This window comes from Nasonia vitripennis, chromosome 2 (assembly GCF_009193385.2).
Source record: "Nasonia vitripennis strain AsymCx chromosome 2, Nvit_psr_1.1, whole genome shotgun sequence".
Lineage (NCBI taxonomy): Eukaryota > Metazoa > Arthropoda > Insecta > Hymenoptera > Pteromalidae > Nasonia > Nasonia vitripennis.
The window spans coordinates 13402876-13428258 of NC_045758.1; the positions used below are offsets into that span (position 1 = coordinate 13402876).

Here is a 25383-nt window from a genome sequence, read left to right on the forward strand (position 1 = left end):
TGCGCGCTTCGCCCGCAGGTCCCCGCCGCATGAGCGAACGCGATTTGCCGTCTCGCTTGGGCCACGACGCGCCTACTCCGCAGCAAATTCACAGCAGCAAATCCGTTCCCGCTCTTCACAGTAAGTATGCATACGTACATGGCCACCGCCAACCCACCACTTACAGACACCACTTCACTCCACTCTCGCTATACACGGAATATCTCTGCAGCATCAGCAACAGCAGCAGCAGCAAGTCTATTTACACACACACACGCTTTTTTCACGTCAGGCACACTCACTCTCTTGCATATATACACCCGAACTGTTTATAAATACACCTAGGCGCGAATGCGCGCGAGGGCCACGACATTCGCGCGACTGTCCGACTGTCTGGTACTCGACGTCGTTTGCTGAAGTGGTGTACATAAGCTATATATACTTATATACCGGGGGGTTTGCACATTGTTCATTGCTGTTTTGTCTATAACGTTGTCTCTCGGATGAAACAGATGTAGGAACTGAAGGCAAGCTACAGCACGAGGTCTTCAATCCAGGATACAGTAGAGCATCGTCCAGCAATAGCGTTACGCCGCCAGTCCAGCCGCCGCCTATGCCCGCCATGAACGGAGCAACTTCTTTAAGATCGAGGTGAGGCTTTGTTACATTCCACATAGGAATGCAAAATAGATTCGAAGTTGTTAATGCTGCTTAATTGAATTTTGAATAAACCGTACGACAGTAGTATAGATTGAATCGTTTAGTTGCACGGCAAGCGTCATGATTAATTCCTTGCATTGACAATTGCAGGTCCAGTCACAATTTGCATGACCCGAGCAGAGCCGGCACTTTGCCGCCAAGCGGTCTATCGAACAGGCAACAATCTTCGCCCAATCTCAACCCAAGTCATCCCCACGGAGCGAACAATATGCAAAGTAACGAAGCCGAGAGATTCTATCAAAACTTGAGCGTGTATAGAAACCAGGAGCCCGGACTGAAGCAGCACCCGAGCCCTCCTCAATCTTCCGATGACAGGTACACGTATATTCTATATGGAAACGCTCAACTGATTGTCTAAAATTATCGATCCAAAATTTCGCAATCTAATCTCGCATTTCTCGCTCAGAAGCCCGCTGCATGTACAGAAGCCCCTATCGCGAGGCTCGGAGTCGACTCTGCACCGTGGATCTTCGGAGCAGGGCAAGGAGCGACCCATGTCCGCTTACGTCCCCCAGGGCCAGCAGCCTCAGCAACCGGGTTACCCCGGGCCACAGGGCCAGCAACAGGGCCCACCAGCCAGATCTCAGTCTTCCCGTGACATCATCAGACAAGAAGCCAAGCTCTCGGAAATGCAGGAGGAAGTTCGTCGGCGCGAACTTCGCGGAGGTCCGGCACCCGCGGCAATGGGAGCCCAGGGAATGGCCGCGTACCGCAACAACACGTATAACCCACGAGCTGGCGCCGGCGCCAGTGGCATGCAGGCACCGAACTCGATTAGAAACGCGACGCAAAGACCGATTGGCTCGACTCCGAACCTTGGTCCTACTTCGCCCAGCTATGTTCACTCAAGAGGACCCGGTCAGAATTATGGATACCTCCCAATGGAAGCCCAACAGCAGCAGTACAATCAATATGCACAGCAGTTTAACAAGCCATACACAGCCGGAATGGTGGGCAGGCCCTTCGCCGAACTCCAGCAGCAGTACCAGAGCGAGGTTGAGGCAGAATTAGCGGCGGCTAGATATGGAAACGGCAATGGCATGAACAGATCGCAGACGAATGGAGATATTGCGAACGAGAACCCTCCGGCGAGACCGTCGCTACCGCAGTCCAGTGGCAGTCCTCCACCACCGGTTCCCAATACCATGACGCACCCATTATTTACGAAGCAGATGGATCCTTCCTCTAGGTAAGTCTTATGATTTTTCAAGAAGAACGGAGGGTTGTAATCAATGATTTATTTCTAATCGATTTTATTCTTCAAGTAGCAGATACACTGCGAGCATGCAGGATCCTCCTAGAGGTGGATATTATCCTACGACTGCTGGCGGTTCGCAGCAGCCGCGTCAGTATCAGTTCAGTGCCACTAATCCTTGGCAGAGAGAAGAAAAAGAGAAGGTAAAGATGATCATAATTCAGGCTTTATTTCACGTTCCATCGAAAAGTATTTACTAAACTGCTAACGTTTACAGCAACAAGCAAGACGCAGGGAAGCCGCAAGGCAGTGGCGCGACCAGCAGATCGCGGAGCTCAGCGCGTTACCCCATAGATCGCCCCAGCAAGAGGAACAATTGCGCGCTCTTCAGCTTGAGCGTGACTTCCAAAAACGCGCTGAAGAAGCTGCGAACCAACAAGACGATGACGAGGAGGGCAACGATGTCGACAATGAGAATGCTAGCACTAGCCAACGAATTCAAGGTCTCCTGCGTAGTGTCGCAGCTCAAGACCAACAGCGAAATCAACCAAACAATCAAGTCCCGCAACCTGGTCCTGGACTGAATCGTAGTAACGCGACCAATCAATCGGGCAGAGGAGCCCTGTCGCCTCAGCCTGTCGGCAGTCAAATTCAAATGACGAACGTACCGATTCACACGGCTAGCAGCCAGCAGGGAACCATGCAGAACAATTACGGTGGTGGACAGAACGTCGATGCTATGGCCAATAACGTGGGAGGATATTCTCCCCAGAATCAAAACGTGAACAACAGCCAGTCGACCATGTCGCCGTCATATGGCTCACCGAACCTCAATCAACAATCGAGCGCTCGTCAGAAGGCAAGCATGGAAGCCGCAGCTGCAGCTCAGGCTAACGAAGAACGAGAAAGACAACGTAGAATGGAAGAGCTGAAGAGACGACAGTCGGAGTTTGACGAGAATCAGAGAAGAAGGCAGGAAGAGGAGGCAAGACAGCAGCAACAGCAACAACAACAGCAGCAAATGCATGCACACCAGCAGCAGATGCAGCAGATGTACCAGCAGCATCAATCGAACCTCCGCAACCAGCATCAGTTGCACCCGGGCATGCTGAGACTGGACAATCTCGTCATTGAGGAGCCCAATTCGCCGAGTGAGTGTTATTTCGAAATATGCTATTGAGTAGAACTTTTTACGATCAATAAGCCATTTAATTTTCATTTTCCAAAATAATTACAGACTCTCAAAGTGGTAACGAGGCTCCCCCACCGCCAGAGCGAGGTTCAAGCTACGCCGTGATGTCGCAACAAAGCGCGTTACGATCGAACACTTCAACCACGTCGAATTCCATTCTCGGATCTCAACCACCAGCTACAATGACCAAGAGGGTTTCCTTCCACGATCCGAATGCAAATACTGAATCACCGTCCCGTAACAATATGTCAAATACCTCGAATATCGTAACCCCTTCATCTGTAACAATGGATACCATTCGAGAAGACCCAAATGTGAGTATTTAGCTAGCACATCGCTTTTACAATTATACTAACCAACAACCAACATTTATATTAACAATTATTGTAAAACTAGAAGCTAAAAGTATCAAACCTTTCTTCGAAATGCGTCCAATGGCAGATAGAGAGTAAGAGGTATACCGAGGTTTTGATGATCCACTTGATCGTTCATCAACCATCTTGAATTACTTATTTTAATGCATGAGGCAATGTTGATCCTGTCAAAAAAGCTGTAATCATCCATACTATCATCGCCCATCATGAGACATTGTCATTGCCATCATTGCAAGCGTGTACATTTTTTGAACGTATACTTGCCCAAACTTTAATGTGTGTTTTCCTTTGATTGTTTTTTAAAACGGATTTGACGATCGAAACCATGTAGTAGATATTTATTTTAGAACTGTATATATATATTTATATTTGTCATGCAATAGTAGATGTTTTATGTGTGTAATCTTCTTTTACGGTATAATAATTTTGTACTTCTCCCATAGAACTTCATAAACGATGCAGAGATGCTGTTGGCTTCTCCGAAAACACCAGAAGGTCCCGGAGGTATCTTTCAAGGAGCAACACCTGGCGTGATAGGCGCTCAGGAAGTTTATAAGTTAGTATCATCCCTTATTTCATTAGTAACATTATTATTCCTATACTTGATTTAACAATTTATTATTTGTTTCAGGGATCCGAGGACAAGGAGATTAGCGGAAAAGCAGAGGCAGCAGCAAAACTCGCAGATAGGCGCCGTGCCAGAGAAACTTAGTTTCAAGGAAAAAATGAAGATGTTCGCCATGGAGACCGGAGAAGACGGTACCCCCAGAGACAAAGTGAAAATCTCGAGAGCTCAGCGTGAAATCGATAATATTGGTAGCCCTTTGAGTTCGAATAATAATAATTGAAGTGGGATTGCGTCATGCAGCATTCAGTTATGTAAATACCAGAGTTATCCAACTGTGTGCTTGGGTGCACGACAATCACAATAAGATCATCGAGCGAGGATGTTACCGTTATTGTTTGAAGTTTAAGGATGAAGGCTATCCTTTGTTATTGTTGACGTAAGCAAAAGTATTGCAGTTTTCTTTAACGAGCGCGATATTAAAATTGTTGCAAATGGTATTAAAGTATGGAAACTTTTAATTTTTAACTATAAATATGTTCATTGTATTAATGATACATGCGATATGAAGTTTATTTTTATTATTGTACCTTTTTTGCAAGTATTAGTGCTCTGCGATCATTTTAATCGTTTAATACCGGAGTATTGAAATATTTTTTATATTATTTTTTATCTAAATTGAAGCTTTTGTCTTTTCTTAGTAAGGTTTGTAGCCTTGATGAAGGTATCTATATAAAGTTTAATTTTGTACTTCTTGCAAATAATGTCTACTGTATAACGTTCTAACACTGACCTTAATTTTTAGTTCTATCATGTAAGAGTAGTATTAGCAAAAAAACCTACAGAAGCCTTTTTTTAAAATAAGTATTGCAAAGTTAACATCAATCGATTATTTGAAGTATTCAAAACTGGAATTCTTCGTGTACATGTATTTAATATTTATGTATGTATGATGGTGTGCATGTGTTCTGTCACTCTATGTATATACTTAAGTTGACAGAGTGATAAAAAGCGACTGCGTTGTACCGCAGAAGAATATAAGTCATTTGATACTTACATTTATACAGAAATAGATCGGCGTACATCAAATCAGTGCTTGGCATTGGTGACTTGAAAAGCACTGATCAATATGGGACCTATTTATCACTCCAAAAGAATACCTTTATCTCTCGTGCATTTTGAAAAAAAAGAAGTTGTTTTCTTATTTATATAAAACACTTACTTATTTATACATATATTTTCTAACATATATGTCGTTTGTACATGATATTTTGAAAGCAGAGATAGATCTCGTACTATTGTCGTTACTTGGTAACAAACTTTACATTTTCTGAAGCAACTCTTTTGATATTTTATGAGAAAAAAGTCAAATAATATTGCACACTTTAAAATATGTGTCGAACAATGCGAGATGATTACGAAAAATTCGAATTTATCTGTGGCATTGTGTAAAGTTAATTAAAGTTTTAAAGGTCTATAGATAGAAATAGCTTTGAATTAAAAGTCAAAATCAAATTACATAACAAATAATAGCAATACGCGGCAGATGTTTCAAAATCTACCAATTGTATGTTGTTTCAAAGTAAAACTGTGTCTGAGCTAACCATATAAATAAATACAGTATGATACATATGCATTATATAGTATATACATGAATCTGCGCAGGGACGCGTGCACGCAAGTACACTCACATAAATATATTATAGATTATACATTAAAAGAAATAAAAAAAAGAGAAACTTACACCATACTAAATGTTTTAAGTAGACATGAGACAAATATGATGATATCGGGCCAAACTCCAAAGAGCCTAAAGCCCGCGTTAACAAAGCATAGCAATATTAGCGTATAAATGTTGTTAGTTTGAAAGAATATGCGAGACAAAAATGAGATTGATAAACGGAATACAAGCAAGAAAGTTAGGGTTTTATATCATCTAAAGTAGATTCGGTCTAAGTGTAGACTGCAGTTGCAATAATCTAACTAGCGTAGGTTCGTCTTTCGCGTTTTTGCAGAGCGCAATAGCCGTTATTACAATATACGAAAAACATTCCTCGCGATTCAACGAAAACATTTGAAAAAAATGCATAAAAAAATACAAATAAAAGAATAATAGTAAAAAACAACAAGCATGTAATTTGTTGTATAACTAAGAAAATTAGTGTCGTCCCGCTTGCGACGGCATGCTCGTTTTCAATGCTACATAATAAAGTTCGTCTGTAGGAATGATAATTGCAACAACTGTAGAATCTTTTTCTTTGAGGAGAAGTGTAGAACATAGATGAAATTTTATTAGAGAATCGCATTATACGTGCGCGACGTTTGAGAGCAGCCAAAATTCGTTGTCAGCCGCAAGTTATGTAGAATCGAACTAATCGTGGAAAAATGAAATTTTTTTCTTTCCTTTTTTTAACAGGGGCGCCCGGGTTCTAAACTTTGTACAGCGGATGCGTTCTAGATATTGTATGTGATATAATATAGGCCTTTCTTTCAAATCGAAAGATAATCGAGTATGTTATTTTCGACTCGCAAACGCGTGTAAACCAAGATGAGTTAAAGTGAAGAAAAACATTTAACGTATGCACCCCAACTCCAATACGTAAACGGGAAATAAATCAGACTATAATCGTCATCTCTGCGTCCAGCAAAAAATATTGTTTATTGCTTGTTTTTTTTTTCTTTTTTTTAATTTATTACCTACGTATATAAAACATTATAGTCTTATCTTTTTTTCATTAACAATTTTTAAAGATTGAGAATGAGAGATATATGTATTACGCGAACAGCTGTTGTTAAGTTTTTCATATAAGTAAAGCGAACAGAAGCGCGAGAAAGGGAGATAAGTTGATTAGTAAGTGAAAAAACGTTTAAACCTGCAGGGAGAAGAATATATAGTGTTCGGAAACACGAGTCCCTGCAGAGTAAAAATAAACTGACCGTTGTTTTTTCAAGCCTTAAGCTGATAGCAGACGTTATTCATGAGAATTAACGGGACTCTTTTTTATTTCCATGTTGATTATGCAAAAAGAAAAAGCGTGTTATGTTTATCGGTCCCGATCGTTCTAGAGATGAAATGTCAAGATTTTACGTAAAAAGGGTAAAAACACAGAACCTAGGAATGAGATGGATGATGAAAGCTGTGTAAAAAGGAAAAAAAGCGTTAGCACGTATCCACATGTAAGTTAGTTGCAGCTAGAAGCAGCGAGATAACGAGAGCTGGAAAGCGAGTAAAAAAAGAACGGTTACGTCCCTCCTTGTTGTGTATAGCAAACGTATTTGCACTATATTTTGTAAGACTTTTCAATTGTCACTAGGAGATGATTCTAATGAGCGACGAGGTAGATTCCTTTCCGAAACGCGCGTCATCCGATTCTTCTGAATTAGTAATATCTTATCTACATTAATAACTATGTATATCAATTGTAATTGTAGAAAACACACTATATTTTTTAATGATTGTTCATCGTGTCATTATGCATTATTCAGATATGATATTGATGAGGATTTAAATAAAATAAATATCGAGCAAAGCTCTTGAGTGTCTTGCGTCTTTAATTTCCGAACACCATGGCTCCACTCGACGATTTTACAATAAACGCAATTGTGTTCCATGTGTTTATTTACACGAGTACTTTATAGAGAGAAACCGTTATCAATCGATAAAATTAAAAACGCGACGTGTCAGTCTAGACACGTCAGACAGTCGCGATTCTACAATCGATATGTTTGCCTTCGGCTGATTATCTACCAGTCGCGGTATTAAAATTGATTACTTTTGCTTTTACTTATCGAGAACAGATTAGTCACGCTGGGAAAACAAAACACAATCAATGACGCGTACTAGCGTTTGTTTTCCTCATGATACGATCGCTCGCAATATAATTTGAATTTACTGTATACCTAAGTAATGAATTTATAGAATCGCGATTCGCGAAATCAAACTTATCGCGCCTTCTCGAATTTTCCTTCCGTTCCGCGCGTCCATATCACTACTTCCTCTCCTTCCCAGTTCCGCGTTTCCTGCATCTGGTTCGCGAGTTTCGCGACCCGTGGTAACCAGAAAAAGCCAACAATCCCAGAGAAGTGCGCGCGCGCATTTCGCTTATATTATAGCCATATACTTATATACCCATACTTCTCAACGTGTACAGTCGCAGTAGAACATCGCACTGTGTGTGTGTGTGTGTGTGTGTGTGTGTGTGTTCCGCCGTCGTCGGTTATACCAGCACACTACATAGGTAGACTGCAGTACTGTGGGTATAGCGCACCGCTGTGGACCGGGAGAGAGACAGATATAGCCGCGCATATACACACAGACTGTACGGAGAGCTCGAGAAAAGCGAGGAATTTTCAGTGAGCCGCATTCGTGCGCGAACCGGTCGACCAGACGGACGGTTGGTTTTCTCTCTCGCGAGTTTTTGCCAACTTACACACAGACATACTTACATACATACATACTTACCACATCCTCGTCGATCGCGATACATCGGAGCACTTACTCGCCAGTGCGCGCCGTCTGCATTTCAATCAAAAAGCCAGCAACGCATAATCAAAAAGGAGTACAACATTCGCCGTACATTGTAGGAAGAACCTCGCGGCGAGAAGGAAGAAGAACGCGTTGGCAACGGGAGCCGGCGGACAGACTCCCCCTGTGTCTCTGCGACACGACATCGACATCGTCCTCATCATCGCCATCGTCTGCGAGGCGACCGGTTCTCTCCTCTTTCGGCCTGTCGGCAATAATTACCGCGCGCGTGTGTGTGTGTGTGTCTACCTCTGCGAATGTAAGCGACTGCCGCATCAGCAGGACTGAAAAGCGAAGCAGTGCCGGCGAGCCAACCTACGCCCCGAGGGAGGAGGACAGCAGCACATAAGAGCCACCTTCTCCGCGAACCAGAACAAGCATCCATCCAGCGCCACCAGGTAAGCCTGCGAGGATTAGTTCTCGCGAATATACCGCGAATCATAGGTACGGCAGGGCTTCTCCGATTAAATTATCATGGCGGACAGGCAGATATTATATATAGTCCAGCTGCGGTTATATGCCTTCCTGCTTCGCCGAAAGCAGGGGAAGAGAAGGAGAAAGCGAAAGACTGATACGTGTACAGCGCGGCACGACGTCGCCGTCGGCACGTTGCTTCCGGTCTTTCCTCAGCGGTTCCATCGCGGCTGCTAAAAATAGCACCCAACACGAGGAGCCGGCAACCATGATTATGCGCGCTATCTTTATCCCCCCGATGCGTTCTATAAGTACCCCTATACATGGAGAGCGTCTTCGAGGGCTTTCCAGCCGCGCTGTGTGTGATATATATTTACTGCTGTTTTCGGGGCTACAACAGCGCGAAGAGAAAAAACGCGAAAATCTTCCTCTCGTTACGATTCGCATACATTATTACACGTTCCGCGAGATTTATATTCCTCTCCTTTGATGCACGCTATTCAGCGGAGCAAAGACTTCGCGGCTTTCTAGAAAACACAAGCCGATTGATTTTTCTCTGTTTACGGCTGTACGCGTGTACGTTGTGCATAGGCTCTTTCTCTCGCGTTTAATATTTCACACAGCGAGTCTCTTGATCTATACCTCCGCCGCGGCGACGAAAAAAAAAGCCATAGAGAGAAGGGCACGGTCGGCCCTTTTTCCCGTCTGTATGCTTATACATACACTAAGCTCGCGAATCAATAAACCGCACGCGCTTTACACTCGCGGCTCCCTCCTCTCGTTATGGCCATTACATAGATTTGCTCTCTCTCTCTCTCTCTCTCTCTCTCTCTCTCTCTCTCTCTCTCTCTCTCTCTCTCTCTCTCTCCCTCTTTGGCGCAGCTGTGAATTGTCCAAACTCGGGGTTGCGCGAGTGTGAGTTCTATTATCGAGTTGGAAAGCACGCATTGTTATCTAACGGAGGAGGTTTCTGCGCTATTCATTGTACTGCAAAACTGTGCGTTCCGGTAATAAGCTTTTACCGATTTTACTGCTTTTCTCAAAGGCGCTTTATCAGTTATACAAAAATGAATGTTAGTCACGCGGCGTATACGATTTTACAATGAAAATTCTATTTTTATCCTCTTATCGCTTATATTATTCACGCGATATGCACATATAAACTGCGCTGGTAAAACGTCGCGCGCGTTATATTCGCGGTGAACATAATCTCAACGATCGATCGATCGACAAAACGCAGAATCGACACTACATCGAGCCGAGCTGCAAACATAGCGCATAATTGAAATTCCCTTGCAATTCCAAGTTCGGTATACATGTGTGTACAACAGCAGACGGCTCTCGAGGGGACGAAACTCGGTCAATATCTCGAACGTTCGTCGGCCTGTATACACATGCACTCAAACACACGTATATATTATACAGTATACACAGAGAGGTCGGTCACGTGGTGTTCAGTGAGTCCGAAAACCTGTGAGCGGCGCGCAAAAACAGGTTTTTCGCCGATTGTGGCGAAACGTGAGAATTGACGATTCGCCGGTCAGACCGGCACGTGATTGCAGCCCGGTTCCTCGCCGCCGGCTACAGACATAGGCGCAGGTGTTAAGTAGTTCCAACTACAAGTTTGTGTATATGCATTTTTTTCAACGCGAAAAAACCTGCTTTTCATTATCGATATTGCGTCGAATCGGTTAGCGGTCACACACCCTAATCTCGCGAATTCCATTATCACGTTCTATTTGGAAAGCTGATGCCTGGGAATTATCCTCGCCCACCAGTTTCCGCTCCACTTATAAAAGGGGATTCCTGCCTTATCGGCGTTACACACATACCCTTGCTAATTAAAACTTTCACAATATAAGAGACTCTCTCTCTCTCTCTCTCTCTCTCTCTCTCTCTCTCTTTCGCGTATTACCTTCAGCACAGATACGCGATAAGATACCCAAATTTGATTAGCATCTAACCGAACAATCTTAGATGACCGGAGAATTTTGATAAAGTCGAAGCTAAATATTTTTTAACGCCAGCAAACAGTAGTAGGCGTAGTACACCTATAGCGAGCGCGATTGTTGACACCTGACGAATTCAAGGCAACACGATCGTCCGGTCGACTGACAGATTGAGTTATCGCCAATACCCATCCCCGGCAGAGAATTAAAATGGCATCTCTAGTGTCACAAGCCGGCGACTGATACATTTTAATGTATATTTTTCAGTTTCACACACGGCAAAGAAACTTTTTGCGCAACGGTTGTTTCTATCTCTCCCTCTCTCTTACTTTATGTAAGCGACCGGTCAGTCTTGTTCAATTATCGGTACAGTTTTACACGCTTAATTATTTAAGAAAATGCAAGCCACTGCGTAGGAGGTACCTTTCCGCGAACCGAAAAATCTTGCCCCGTCATCACAGTGACAAGAATTCTTTCGGACAATTAAATCCAACGAACTTGATAAGGCAGTCGCGAATCAGGGGAATTCCATAGTTATTCGCACACACAAACCTAAGCTCTTTCCGTCTGGTAATCGAGCCAGAGGAGAGACGATACGGCATACGTCTTATCGCATCGAGACGAGCCGCGTCATTATGTACACCTTGGATCACCTCGTATAATCAAATGACGAGTCTCGAAATACCCGGTGCGTCTCCGGTTTATCTATACATATTTGTTCGGTGCAGTTTAGCGCCGACTGTGTGTATGTGTATCATTTTTCTCTCGATCCATGCGCGTCGAGTCTCCGGATACCGAATTGGTCGGCTTATGTAACGAGCTTGGCGAAAAAAAAATATTATCTCTGCAGCGCGACGGTACTGGAAAAGTTTCGACCGCTGCGCGGGGTCAAAGTCTTTGGTGCCTTGATACACGCTCTCCGGGCGTAGCGAGCGGAGCAATCGATTAATTATGCGTTTTAATACGCACAACAATGGTTTATCGAATCGGAAAAAATTGTCGCGATTCGTTGACCACTATGTATGCTTTGAGAGAATGAGCAAAAAAGGCTGGATCGATTTATTGTTTTTTATTGTCACTTCGCATGCGGATAAACTCTTGGGAGAGAGACTAATTGACGAGCTGACCGAAGCGACTGAATGTTTATTTTTATCAGTTCGGTGGAAACGATGCGCTGGCGCTCGAATTATTTAGGTCAAAGACCTATAGTTTAATCTGGATAAATATTTTATCTGCAGTTTTTTCACCGTCTAGCTGAACGAATGACGCGTTTGCTATACGAAGATTCTGCGTTCTAACCTCGCGTTTTATCGTTTTCTTTTTTAAGAACTTTTTTCGCTCAAGTCCGTACACTGCGAACGTAGAAAAATAAGCGGCAAAGTGGCCGCACTTGTATTGGGGGTACACGTATACATTGTCGCTAAGGGCTCGATTCCGAGCAAGCATCCAATCGTCGCCGTCCTCGTCATTTCAAATAATAACACATATAGCACCGCTGTGCCTTATAACAATACACACGAACGAAAAACAGAGGGAAAGCGAGAAATCTAAGGACCGTCCCCTAGAGATAAAGCAACAAAGGTACAAAGACTTCGGGGAGCTTTTTCTTGAAACGGTAGAGGGCACAACACCTTTCATCTACCCGCAGCTCCCCGACTCAAGTTTCTTCAAGAAACGGATTCCGAAAGCACACATTATCGCGCGACTCTCGAGAAAAAAAGCTCCGCCGGCTGCTATTATTAGTAGGAGCTTTTTTGCACAGGAGTTTGCTTATACTATTTTGAAGTGACTCTCCCGTTGAGCTTTTCTCGGGAATAATAACGTTGTCTCGCGCTGCTGCTACAATTAACTTCTGCGCAAAAATAGTTTTTTTTAATTGCGCATAATATAATGCTACTATCATTGCGACCATTTGCATATAGTCGTTATCGATCCACTCCGCAATTTAAAAACACATAAACCCTGCATAACGTAACAACAACAACGACCTCTAACTCCGTTTTTTCCGACAATACACCTCGTTACGTTATATTGTGTAAAAAAAGTGTCCGCGTCCGCCGGAAAGCAAAAATAATCCCCTCACTCGTTCTGAAAAAATTATTTACGTCACACACCGGGGACGTAACCCGCACACTGATGCGATATGTTTGGTCGATTCCACGGAACGGAACACGCGCACTCTCTCTACCAATGTCATAAAACACGATCTACACACGAAAGGCCTTCGAAGAAAAAGCGGCGCTTGATAAGCATGTTATCGAGCGCCGAAAACGCGAGACTGTCACAAGGGCAAGGAAACTGCGTCGTCGTTCTTTGGCCCGTTGCCAGAGAAAGAGCGGAATCCTTTAAAACCGTGCGCGGACGCCTTTTTTGTTCTCTTCTCCCGTGTGGGTGGACTTATTGAGGTCTCTTATTCTCGCACGACGAAGGCTTTTTCGGGAAGTATCTTTTTCGGTGTTGCCGGGCGGCTTTCTGCTGAGAAAAGACGACGTGAAGTGCCGAATTTTCACTTTTTTATACGTTTCGGTGTTACGTACGAGCAACGGTTTTTGGGAAGCTCGTTTGCGAGTCGGATATAATTGATTCGACAGCGTAAGTAGTGGGTGATCCCGATGAATTATGAAAATATTCGCTGCCAAGAGTACGCAATTAAAGTCAGTAGTTGATTTTTTACTTGGAAATTGCCGCGGTAGTCAAGCTGCCTCTACTGTGCAAACAAACTTGTAGTTTAACTGAAACTGTCATAGCATATTAAAACGTTCAACAAGCAGCTCGTCTTTCTACAACTATCATAGACACAGCTTATAGTTATACTCAAGAAATCCATACCCAATATCGCGTCTAAATTCGATTAAACCCTTTGCTGCGTCCTCGTGTATATCTACTGCAATATCTCTCTTGCTGCACAACATTGCGTAATCATGGTAATTATGCACGCCCACCCTTTGAAACTTGCAACTAGTACTACAGAGATAGATCTCCGTGCAATTATACCTCAAACGCTCCCATAAATTCCCTTTTTCGAGCCGCCACATATCACCAATACGTTTTTGGCAGCTCGACCTTCACGTGCGGCCCAAGGTCGATCGATATCCGGAACCTAGAGAGAGAGAGAGAGGGAAAGATAGACGCAGCAGCTCTCGGACGTCATAATATTCCCTATACATGCCGAGTGTGAGTGCGGGCTTTCCGTCTTCTGGACATGAATTATTATATCGACTCTCTCACACACGCGATAGATGCGTCTGACTCCGCAGCGTTTCTCTCATTTTTTCTCTTCCGCATACTGTACATCGATAAGTATCATACGCATGATTCTGCACCGGGGAGAAAAAAGCGCGTCGAGAATAGCAGCGCATCTGACGCACGCGCGTTTTCAGAGATAGAGAGACTTAATGAAGTTAATGGGCCGTCGAACGTGTGCATACATGCCTTTCCGAGAAAATTTACGAGTTTCTCTACGTCGACTAATGGGAGTACCGCGAGCGTGTATATTATGCCTCTGCATAGAGCTTTATGGATTCTGCGCTGTACTCGCGCTCTAGTTACATTAAGACTGCTATTAGCGTTATGGCTGCGCTGTGACGACGCTGTATCTGCGCTACAGTGTTTTTTTATGATTGAGAGTTTCGCTCAGCTGTGGGATTGTCTTTCGGAGAATATTAGTTATAAGAGGTGAGCTCGAGTGCGACATTGCGTTTTCAGGAAAACGTGTGTGAGCTGAATGCGATGTGTATGTAGGTATGATGATTGAAAATCAATATGCGTGGACTAGACGTATAATTTTTGAGCAATTTGGACATTTGTGGGGTATACTCACGAAAACAAACACAAGCTTCTTGGCCCCTTGTTGACGGGCCTGTGGGAGTTAGAAAGCGGGTGGATATGAAAAATAAGGAGACGTGGTATGCAATTGATAAATAATGAAGTATACGCGGAAATACCACTGACCGAGCTATGTTGTGATGTGTGCATTGAAGTTTGTTTACGTTCGACAGTAAAAAACAATCGCGATATGTTACGTTGTATTCACGTGATTAGATGTAAGTATTCAAATTGTCGTATAATCTCTTCTAATTTAGAATTATATTTGCGCTTTTATAAGCTTTTGCTTTCTTTACCTGCACACGATTTCTATACAAAAGTTGGCAAAGTTGACATTGATAATACATCCATACAATGACTCTAGTTATACATTATGTAACCCATTATATACCAGCGCGACACAGCCTTTCAGGAAGCATCAAACAACTCTCATTATACACTCCGAAATTAACGTATAACACAACAGCAAAACGCAATCTTACGTTACATCTGCACCGCGGCACACACGACATTTTTCAACCGAATCATCTGCGCACACAAGTATACACACCGAGATGAGGAATAATAAACTGCGACGTATATACACAGAAAATGAGAGAGAGAGAAAAAGGTAATCGATCGCATCAGCTCGCTCGCTGCAATTTGATTATGCCTGTGCTGTGCAGCTCGATACACTAGAGCACAGCACATCTCTCGCGTTTCATCTCTGCGACGCATTTTATTGGCCGATATTCCGCAGCACGCGCCAACTTAAAACATGACGTTGAAATAAAAAAAACGCGTTATTAACTTCTAGTCCGGGCGCTGAGGGGGGTCTGAGTGATCCATTTTTAATATATGAGGTCGCCACGGTAACCAAACGTTTTTTTATGTATTTTCAGGCGCGTATAACATTTATTGAAAAGTCAAAAGTCATATTACATTTTATTTGCAAATACGCGAAATACGTACAGATTGATAAAATACACATTCCGTATGAATATCCGCGAAAATCGACGTTTTATGCAATAAATTCTTAAATAATAAACAATCTAACAAATTTTTAGCCTATAGACTATCGGATTCGTGGTCTACACCCTAAAAAACGTATAAATCGATATGTCACACATATATAATACGCGAATACGCGAAAATCGACGTTTTATGCAATAAATTGTTAAATAATTAATAATCTAATAATTTATTGAGATGAAAACTGTCAAATTTTCTGTCTAATGAGTTCTGCGCCTCAAAGTACATATATAGTTATGTATCGCACATTATTATATGCATACATTCCATGAGAATACGCAAAAATCATCAATTTTTCATTAAATAGTTAAATAAACAAAGAAATAACAACTTTTTCGCCCGGAAACCACAAAATTCGGATTCTACGCCTGAAAATACATAAAAAAACGTTTGCTTACCGTGACGACCTCATGTATTAAAAATGGATCACTCAGCAGACCCCCCTCAGCGCCCGGACTATTCGAAAATGAATAGAAAGCCAAAAGTACGCGGGGAGCAATGACGCGTTCGAAAAGCTGTTATCAGCAGCGACTCGCGACGCTATGATTGACATTTGCGCAGTGTGCGCTTGGATTTAGACTTATCTCGGCTTGCGCCGTCATTCATTGTGAAACGATTAGATGCTATTAGTTGCGCCACTTCTATATAACACGCATACATTTACATGCATTCACAGACACACACGACGCTCGAGTACGTAAACCCCTTTTCATACCCAACGCATAAGCTATAAAGCTTTCACGTGAGGAATACGTGTGCAGCTCGTTTTATATTTTCCCTTTTGGCTAATACTCGCGTATATTTATAGGCGGCTTGATAACAGAGCCAGTGGAAATTTTCAAAATCACTCTCGCGGCGGCGAGAGATGATGTGCGATGCGTCGTATATAGCGAGCTTTTAATCCTTTTAGATTTGTATCGGGTTTCGCGCGCGCGCGTCTCTGGTAACCGAGGAGGAGTCGCGATGAATCGAGTTGATGGATGGAACAATAGGGCTATTATCTCGAGAGCAAATTGTTTATTTATCGATTTAACCTTTGCCGTGTGTGTATAGGTTTAGTACTATAGAGGACTTGGCGAAAAGAAATCCAAACGCAAAAGCGCAAACATTTGCAAATCCGCACTCGTAAAACGATTTATAAATCCGCACACACGGAAGCAGAAGCGCGTTGTTAATTTTCAAAACGACAAGACCCACGTGATCCTGGCAATAAAGCCCTCTCCAATATAACGATAACGCTCGCGCGCGTGTGACACTCAGCTCGCGTCGAGTGTGCATTATTATTGGAAGCTTTAAAAAAAAAAAGTCCGGTAGTTTTAACCGTTCTGCCGCACCGTAACGACTGTTCAGTAAGAACAACGGTGTGCCACTCGTAGTTTTGGCGAGTCGCGACTCGTAAAATTGGTCGCTTACGCGGGACACCAGCAAAAACGACCGAACTGATTCTTTAAAACTGCTGAACTCTACGGTAATCTTGGCGAGTCTTCGTACAATGACGGATTACTGGTGCGAGTTCAGTTAAAATGGCTGTGTTTTTCTTCAGTGTAGTAGCTCTCACTTACTCGATAATAATGTCGCTCTGCACATGAAGTGTCCTTGAATCGGATGCACATGCCGAGCGCTGGACTCGCGTGCATTTCTCTCTACGATGACACTAGCGTGCGATGTGTGTGACGGCGACGATGTCGGGAGCATAATACGATAAATAGAGAGAGAGAGAGAGAGAGAGAGAGAGAGAGAGAGAGAGAGAGAGAGAGAGAGAGAGGGAGAGAGAGAGATGCTTGAGAGTATTAATATAAGTGGCAGAAAAAAGCGACGGATAACGCAAATCATCGCGACCTTCACCCTCGAAATTCTGTCCCACATTTTCATATGTACGGCGATCTTTATAGCTAAAAAGTTCGACGCAGCTGTCGAAAATTTCTACTGCGCACACACGCGCGAACTTTCTTATCGCTTCTCGGTAATTGCCAAACTTTCACCGACGATGAGTCGTCGAGAAAAAAATAGTAGGAGGTACAGCGTGTGTACGGAAAAAAATACAAACACGTTGCTCAAAGATTCTTCGTTGTCGGTTCCCGGGGGGTCTCGTCACGGGGAAGCACGGACAGATCCGAGAAATCGCTCCTCTCTTTGTTTACGCCGCCAAAATTTCTCCAGTTGGAAGAGTCATTTTCCAAAAACAATAGCGCTGTCTCGCCTTTCCAAGGAAATGTTTATCGCGAGAAGCTCCTCGATATAAATAACAATCTGTAATCCTCGCCGATACACACACACACTGTAAATTTAGATCGTTTCCCGCGCTATCTGTTACGTACGTTAATTCCAAAAAAATTATTTGTCATTCCGATAAGAGGTCGTTTTTTCAATAGAGTCGTTATACTAGAACGCAGATACCCCCGCTTCTCCAAAGGCATAGACTCCGCTTTTAGACTCTCCTCGTTAATATACCACAAAATACTCCTCCGACACGTCTTATTTTCGGGCTCGGGGCTATCAAAACACACATGAACGAAGAGTGGAGTTTTCCGATCGTTATCGCAGCCACTTACACTTCTCCCCGAGAGACGCACCTGCGCATACACAAAGGACTCGCTCTTTTTCTCTTTCTCACTCGATTTAGCGCGAAAAAAGGCTTCTACGCGAAAGAGCGTCACGCACATACACATTCCGATTCGCGGGGGGTAGCATAGATCGCATACGCACACTCGGCGAGATAAACATATATCGAGAGTCTTTCGCCTGGTGGGGGGAACCGGCGGCGACTACTGCGCGCTTGCAGCCGGAGAGCTTTAGCACAGACTCCAGTTTGGCTTCGCGCTTCAACCCGACACCATCGCCCGGCTCGTCCTCCCTCATTTTTGTGCGTCAAGACTTTCGTCGCTCTGACTTGCAGACTCGCAGACCAGACGACGAGAATATTTGAAGGAAAAGTGACGCACAGATCCGTTGCACGACGTTGAGGCGAGATAGAGAGAAAAAGGCGAGGAGAGACGAGCCAACTTGGTCGACTGTCAGCCAGATCCAGCGTAGACTGCGGCAGGCGACCTTGAACGATCGATCTAACTAACTAAGCGCATACTTGCAACGGCGATACACAGCAGAGCGAAGAGAATTTATCGAGGTACGCCTACGCCGATTAATCGCCCGGCGACGAGAGTCGCTCTAATCCTGTTTTTCCCTTTCATTCGTCTTCTTTTTTTTTAGCACGAAAGGATCAGCCTCGCGACAGGGGGCTGAAGGGTTAGGCTTTATATTATACTTCTTTACTGGAGCTCGCAGATTCATTGCAGGTTGATTTTTTTCTGCAACGAACATTGCGTAACGAACACAAGTAGGGCTTTGCGCGCGATGCCAGCAGTCGCGGAGAGAAATATTCCATTTGACGAATTTTTAAAACCTTTGATTGAATAATTCCATTACGCGCCGTCTGCGGTCTGTGTATAAACCCTGTATGGCCTACTCGGAAACTTTTACAAGCGTAACGCTCAACTTTTTCTTTGAAAAAAAAAAACAAACAATTATCAATAAGGGTCAACTTTGACGTAAACAGCGGGGGATCTACGGCATCAGTTATTTTCCTGATCTTTCCGCCCCTAAAACTTTAATCTCATAGCACAGAAAAACAATTCTCGCGCATAACAGAAGGCGCTTCCTCGCGAAGTAATCCAAACCCAATCACTCGTTCAACCTTCGCTCTCGCGCGCAACACCCGATACATTACCGCTCGTCTCTGAATGAAAACACACGCGCGCGAGCGACGACTAGACTCGATTCACAGAAATAGAGGCATGCATATAATGCATCCAAAGTCACACAACGCGTCGTGCATCTCTCAGCTGCAGCGCGTCATCGTCGCCGCGCGCGCAAGACCGCCGCCGGCAGCGGCGGCGATTACGTCGTGCGCGAGAGCCAGCCCCGGTGAATGGGGTCGCTCGTGTACGTCCCGGCGCGCCCACGCGGCCGGAAAATCGATACGTCGTCGTTCTGCCACCCCCATCCTTGTACACTGTGTGCACGCAGCCGAAATCCCGGACGGGGAGCTTTTTTTCACTCGTGTATTTCTATCGGGGGCCGGCGTTTTGTTGGCCGGGAGAGCGGGGGAGGAGGAATTCGAGGAGGCACGTGACGTCGTTCCAGGGGCTGGATTGTATTGTATCGTTTAATGATGATTTCTGAACATTTTTCGCTCGTTAGGAGGGATTTCGCGAGCTTTTTACTCGGAGAGGGGTTTTCTACCGGAGGGTGGCGCGGTTGCCCAATGTTGCTCAACGTTGCTCAAGCTGGAATTTCGAGGGGAAATCAGTTTCGCGTGCGGCCGTAATTGCATGCATTTCGTTTTTACGATTACCGCCTTGCGCGAACGTACGCAAACTCTTCGTGCGATCCTTTTTTCGACTTCTATTTCTACACATACGTATCAAGTTTTCAAGTTCTAATGAGTAACTCTCTCACTTCCTATCCTCACAAAAATGATAATCTCGAGTCAACAAAACACTCCGATCACGCCTCGACCACGTGCATTATACCCACGTCGTAGACACGCAGGAATGAAAAAGTAAACTCCCGATGCAGACGAAAGCGAGATAAAAATCGGCAGCGTAACATCGCGATTTGTGTCGCGAATTGCCAGCACCGCCTTATCAGAGCTGCTGAGCGCGTCACTCGCACGCCTTTTTTCCCCTAATAAGTCGGTTGGCGCAGACGATGGAACAATGTATCTCTGGGTTATCTAATCGGGTCTTGTGATCTGATTACACAAAGTTGAGCTGCGACGTTTTACTATGTTTAATCTGTATGCGTGACCCCTGCACGAGTCTGGATAATAATATTTAAACGCGTGTGACACACGGTACTTACAAGCTTATAATCCAAATTACAATCGAATCAGAGCAGACAAACCACTTCTCGCGTCAGCGGCAGCGACGACATCGTTCCTCGCCGATCCTTCCTTCCCCTTTTCGCAATTACTCTGAAGTGCACGAGGCGGCGCATCGTCGCCCGGGATGTTTGCGCTGCTGGTGTCGTTGGTTCGCGGAAACTAATCATCAGAAGCTTCTCCTCCTCTTATCTATCGGTGGAATTGATCGACTCGTGAGCATAGGTACACGCCCGTATTTACCGAAGTCTCTATTTCTAAAAAGAATTCAAAGCCTGACACTGCAGTTCACTTACAGCGCGCGAGAATCGAGAAAAACTGGCCGTTCTTATAATTATACTTAAGCGTAGCAAAAACAAATGTCTCCCGGTCAATGCACAGTTCGCTAGTCCGATTTCGCCTGCGAAAACATCAGGAGTCTCGAAAATACCCTGCGCCGTTCTATTTTAGCTAGCGCGTCCATCGACCCATTATAGCGCGAGAGGTAAACCCACGCTCGGGGATCATCGCGTGAATAGGAGCTGTTCCCCGAGAGAGGCACCAGCGGCGTCTTATACGCGCCGACAATGACCAGAGAGAGGATGCTATAACCGGTGCATATAGGACGTTGCCGAAAATCGATAGCTTCCAGCATCGCCTTCTGGCCAAGTTTTGATTGCGTCACAGAGGCCGAAATTTGCTGCTGGGGAGAGATTTATCGCGAAGGAGTGCGCGAGAATATCGATTCGAATTCATTACGATGTTAATTAATTCAGAGAATGCATGTATTTAACTCCACCCCCTCTGCATACGAAGCTCCCCACAGCATTGCCCACCGCCCCGTAATCATTTTTACCGCACGGAAATGGAAGAAAAAAAGCACTGCTACGACCTTCCTCCTCATTGTACTTATACGCGTTTTGAATCAGGTGTCTCGCACCGCAGCCGAGATTACGCGCAGCTGACTCTTTTGTGGCATGTTCCTGTTCTCATGTACGTAGGTACGTGACACGGTGGACTGTTGATGATAGCGTGTCACTTGCGTGTGCAAAGGGCGCCAGATGTCAATTTTAGCTCTCGCTAATTAAGCCTCGGCCTCCTGCATACATTATAATTGCGCTGCAGTCTCGGTTTGACATTTTCATCTCTCTTCCCTCGCAACGACGCATCCTGAATAATTTCGCGAGTTTTCAACTTCTTTTTGCTATTTTGAACAATAGGACGCGACGCCGAGTACAGTTTTACACTGCGGCACTCAAAATGGATTCAAAATGGAAGAAAAGAAATACAGGCTCTTTGAATTGCTAATATCTCCACTATTCTTAGAACTCTATCTTCCTCTCGAGAATTCGACTTTTTTCCTCGAATCCGTGCAAAAACGTGCGAAATTAATGTTTTCCCACTCTTCAGCCTCGATATCGGAGAAAGAACGCAGTAGCGAATCTCGAGCGAATTTTTCGCGTAAACAAACGAAGAGCGTCGTGACCCACGCGCGAACGTTCGAACGCATGCTCGACACGTGCTCGCAGACGTTATGGCAGGAGATGGCGTAACTTTATTGCCCGCGCCACCCGCCGACTGCAGCATTTTCGAGAGACGACGACTACGACGGTTCAACGATAATCCGTAATTATCGGCGACGGCGGCGGCGGCGGCGGCGGCGCCGAGGCTGTTTTCGAAAAGACGCCAAGGTCGTCGTCGCGCGCTCCGTGTGTATTTGCGTGCTAATTTTTTTTTCTGCGCAGCGTGAATTATTTTCGGCGAGAGAAGCTTGAAAGTTTTAATGTGTGTATACACCTGTCAATCGCATCAATTATTCTTTTATAGCGCGATCGGGATGTATATTGGTAATTAATCAAGGGATTATAGGCTGTTGATTACAGGCAGTTCTGCACTAGATGTTGATTGTATATTTGTTTCCTCAATCAACGAGATCTGATTGAATTGGTCGATTTTATCCATGAATTAATCCGTAATCAGTACCTGATTGCGTTGCATAATTCGGTGAAATGAATTACACTAGCTGCGTTGTAATAACCGTTTCGTCAAATAGCACTAACTCGAAATACGTATACAACATAATAACGCAGTGTCGACAAATTGTTCGTATCTATGCAACGTCGAATTTGTATTGTAATGCCGACTTATCGCACGTTAATGGAACAACCATTATACTTTTACGTAATGCGATATGCGGAACTGGAAATTCTCGTTGAGTAACGGTTTACAAAATTAGAATACAATATATCAGGCGCAATTTAAAAAAAAGTCGAAGCCACAAGGAGAGACCGGTTTTCTCTTAAAGCGTCATCTCTGTTGTTTAGTTGCGAGGCGCCGTTTAAACCGGAAATAAACTAAGTTTGCAGCGCGCACACTGCACTCCCGGGAATAAATTGACTGCTATTGCCAGGGTCTTTCATTTCCTCTGCAGCGCGCTGTTCTGTGTATGCGTGTCACAAGCTCTTCGCCATTGAAAGCTGGATCCGATTTTTTTCTACAAAATTGAATCTTGTTGTGGGCAATTACGCGGATATGAGATCTCGCAGCGGAAAATTAAATATCGATCGCGAGAAACTTGTTTTTTTTTCTATCTAGCTATCGCATATAATTTAATTAGAGAATAACTTCACTGGAATGAGTGAAATCTTTTCCCGCCCATGCATGTATTTCAAAAATAGTGAAAGATTTATCTCCCTCTACTTTAATAAAATTCTCGTTTGAGGTCTTGAAAAGAACGTAAGACTTATATGCACCATTTTTCATTCTCGTTGCAGGTTCCAAGTATGAGCTACGGCGAGTCCTGGTCACTTCCGGCCAAGCAGGGTCTGTACGATCCGACGCTCGAGAAAGATGCCTGCGGTGTCGGTTTCATCGTTGCCATTGATGGCAAACGTTCCCACAAAGTAAGTACCTTCTCGACCTACATATTATAGCCGAGTTATAGTACCGAAGTGTAATGTCCGATAAAAATACACTTTTCTATTGGAACTCGTACTACTTATAAGGTCAGTGTAAAACGATTACAGTTTACTTTACCTTGTTTTCTTTCTTGCATCAAGTTGTTTTTCAAGTGCGAGCTGTTTTCGAGACACTTTCGAAAAACGAATCACATCTATGCGACACAATATCTCCTTCTCGAAGAAGAAGAAAAAGCAGAAACGAAACTTCCTATTTAGCAATTCAAGTGAAAGACTAGTCGAAAAGTTTTTCCGCTCGGTCGAAATTGAAAAAAGTTTTAATCCCGGACAGCCGGCTCTCCTTTTTGCATCATCGCGACGTGTGCGCGCCCGCATCGGTAGTGCAAAAGTTTATCGCGTTTCTTTCACTCGCCGATGATGCGAGAAAAGAATTAACCCAGTTTCGCGTTATATATTTATACACGCGCGCTAAAAATAAGTACAAACTAGCTGTGATATTGTATTTTAAAATGTCTGGAAATTTTTTCTTTCAGATCGTACGCGATGCCGAGAAACTGTCGGCGCGTATGAACCACAGAGGCGCCTGCGCCTGCGACAACGATACTGGTGACGGTGCCGGTGTACTCGTCGCTATACCACATCAGTACTACGCCGACGAGCTTCGGTGAGTTTTTAGCGCCAGCCGCTAATGAAATTTTGCCGGATTGCTCCTTTCGTAGATTGGAAAATTAGACTTGAGTTCGGAAAATACCTATGTATAGGGTTGGTAGTGGCGCTGTTTTTATGTAGAAGAATTCGAGGAATTCCGATGTTTCATATTTTCAAATCAATATACGAAGCAATCATTTTTTGGGTTTTATTCGCCCGGACGAGTGCGGCAATCTTGGCGTTGAGTGAAAGATGAAATTTTGCGCGTGGATTCACATCTGCTTTTACAATTCGATTTGACTGTGGCGCTTGAGACGTGATTAAAGAAAAAAAAAGAAAAAGAGAGACATCGAACGCAGACATGGAAATATAAACAAACCCAGACTCCACAGAACTTTGAACATTGCCCAAACGGTCATATCCCTGATAAGCAGCATCAATAAAAGCCTCGTTTATAGCCATTACTGCTTATAAAAGCAGGTTTCATAATTGCACGCAACGACGCACATTGATCCCCCGCGTCGATAAATAAAAGTATACGTACACACACAAAACGACGACGACGACGCCGACGACATATAGAAACAAGGCCGGGCTAGACGCCGCATGCGTCAACATCACGAGCGACCTCGTTGCGCCGTTCTCTCAATCTCTCTTCTCTCGCGCGCTAAGGCATTTTCATTTTTCTCTCTCTTTTCCTCCGCAGAGAGCAGCAGGGGATCGAGCTCCCGGAGTTTGGACGCTACGCCACTGGAATCCTCTTTCTGGACAAGAGCACCCATAAGGAGACCGAGGCCGCCTTCGAGAAGATCGCCAAGGAGGCTAACTTGAGAGTAAGTTTTATTTAGGCTTTCACGAATTCTTGCTAATTGATTGAAAATGTTCACGAGGCGTCGGCTTATTTCATAGTGTCTGTAGAGCGAATTCTTTTCGAGTGAGAAAACGTGCGCGGGTACGAAAAGCTAACCTCACTCTCCGGGCGGGCGACCACGTGTTCGCTATAGCTTGTTCAAGAGGAGACTCTAGCTGCATTTTATTTTTTCATTTTGGAGCAAACTTTTCAGTTTGCCGTATATATAGCTTCATAGAGAGGTCTTGAAAATGTTTGAAATTTTTGAAAGTTTGTTAGTATTTTATTACGAGGCACTCGAGTTTAGAGTGTTTATGCATTTTGTCTAGATCAATGATTATATCTAGGATCCAATTAATG

The 25383-nt window shown here is 44.1% G+C and overlaps 2 protein-coding genes across 19 annotated transcripts in view; both read left to right on the forward strand.

The window, feature by feature from the left end:
* LOC100122125 (afadin) overlaps nt 1-7558 on the forward strand; it is a 73278-nt gene extending 65720 nt beyond the window's left edge. For 8 of the 15 annotated variants that reach the window (XM_031922543.2, XM_031922541.2, XM_031922544.1 and 5 more), the window contains 8 exons: nt 492-630; nt 790-1014; nt 1106-1888; nt 1968-2097; nt 2172-3045; nt 3132-3400; nt 3904-4016; nt 4092-7558. In XM_031922543.2, the coding sequence (XP_031778403.1) occupies nt 492-630; nt 790-1014; nt 1106-1888; nt 1968-2097; nt 2172-3045; nt 3132-3400; nt 3904-4016; nt 4092-4308 (2750 nt within the window). In that variant the 3' untranslated portion in view covers nt 4309-7558. Of the gene's footprint in view, nt 1-18; nt 121-491; nt 631-789; nt 1015-1105; nt 1889-1967; nt 2098-2171; nt 3046-3131; nt 3401-3482; nt 3542-3903; nt 4017-4091 lie in introns of all 15 variants that reach the window. The other 7 variants (XM_016982862.2, XM_031922549.1, XR_004226574.1 and 4 more) reach the window with 6 other exon arrangements.
* Nucleotides 7559-8098: 540 nt separating this feature from the next.
* LOC100122109 (putative glutamate synthase [NADPH]) overlaps nt 8099-25383 on the forward strand; it is a 29150-nt gene continuing 11865 nt past the window's right edge. Inside the window, exons 1-5 of one of the 4 annotated variants that reach the window (XM_008214287.4) lie at nt 8099-8948; nt 18646-18873; nt 23382-23510; nt 24059-24189; nt 24880-25006. In XM_008214287.4, the coding sequence (XP_008212509.1) occupies nt 23391-23510; nt 24059-24189; nt 24880-25006 (378 nt within the window). In that variant the 5' untranslated portion in view covers nt 8099-8948; nt 18646-18873; nt 23382-23390. Of the gene's footprint in view, nt 8949-16500; nt 18874-23381; nt 23511-24058; nt 24190-24879; nt 25007-25383 lie in introns of those variants that run through there. The other 3 variants (XM_008214286.4, XM_032597694.1, XM_016982178.3) reach the window with 3 other exon arrangements.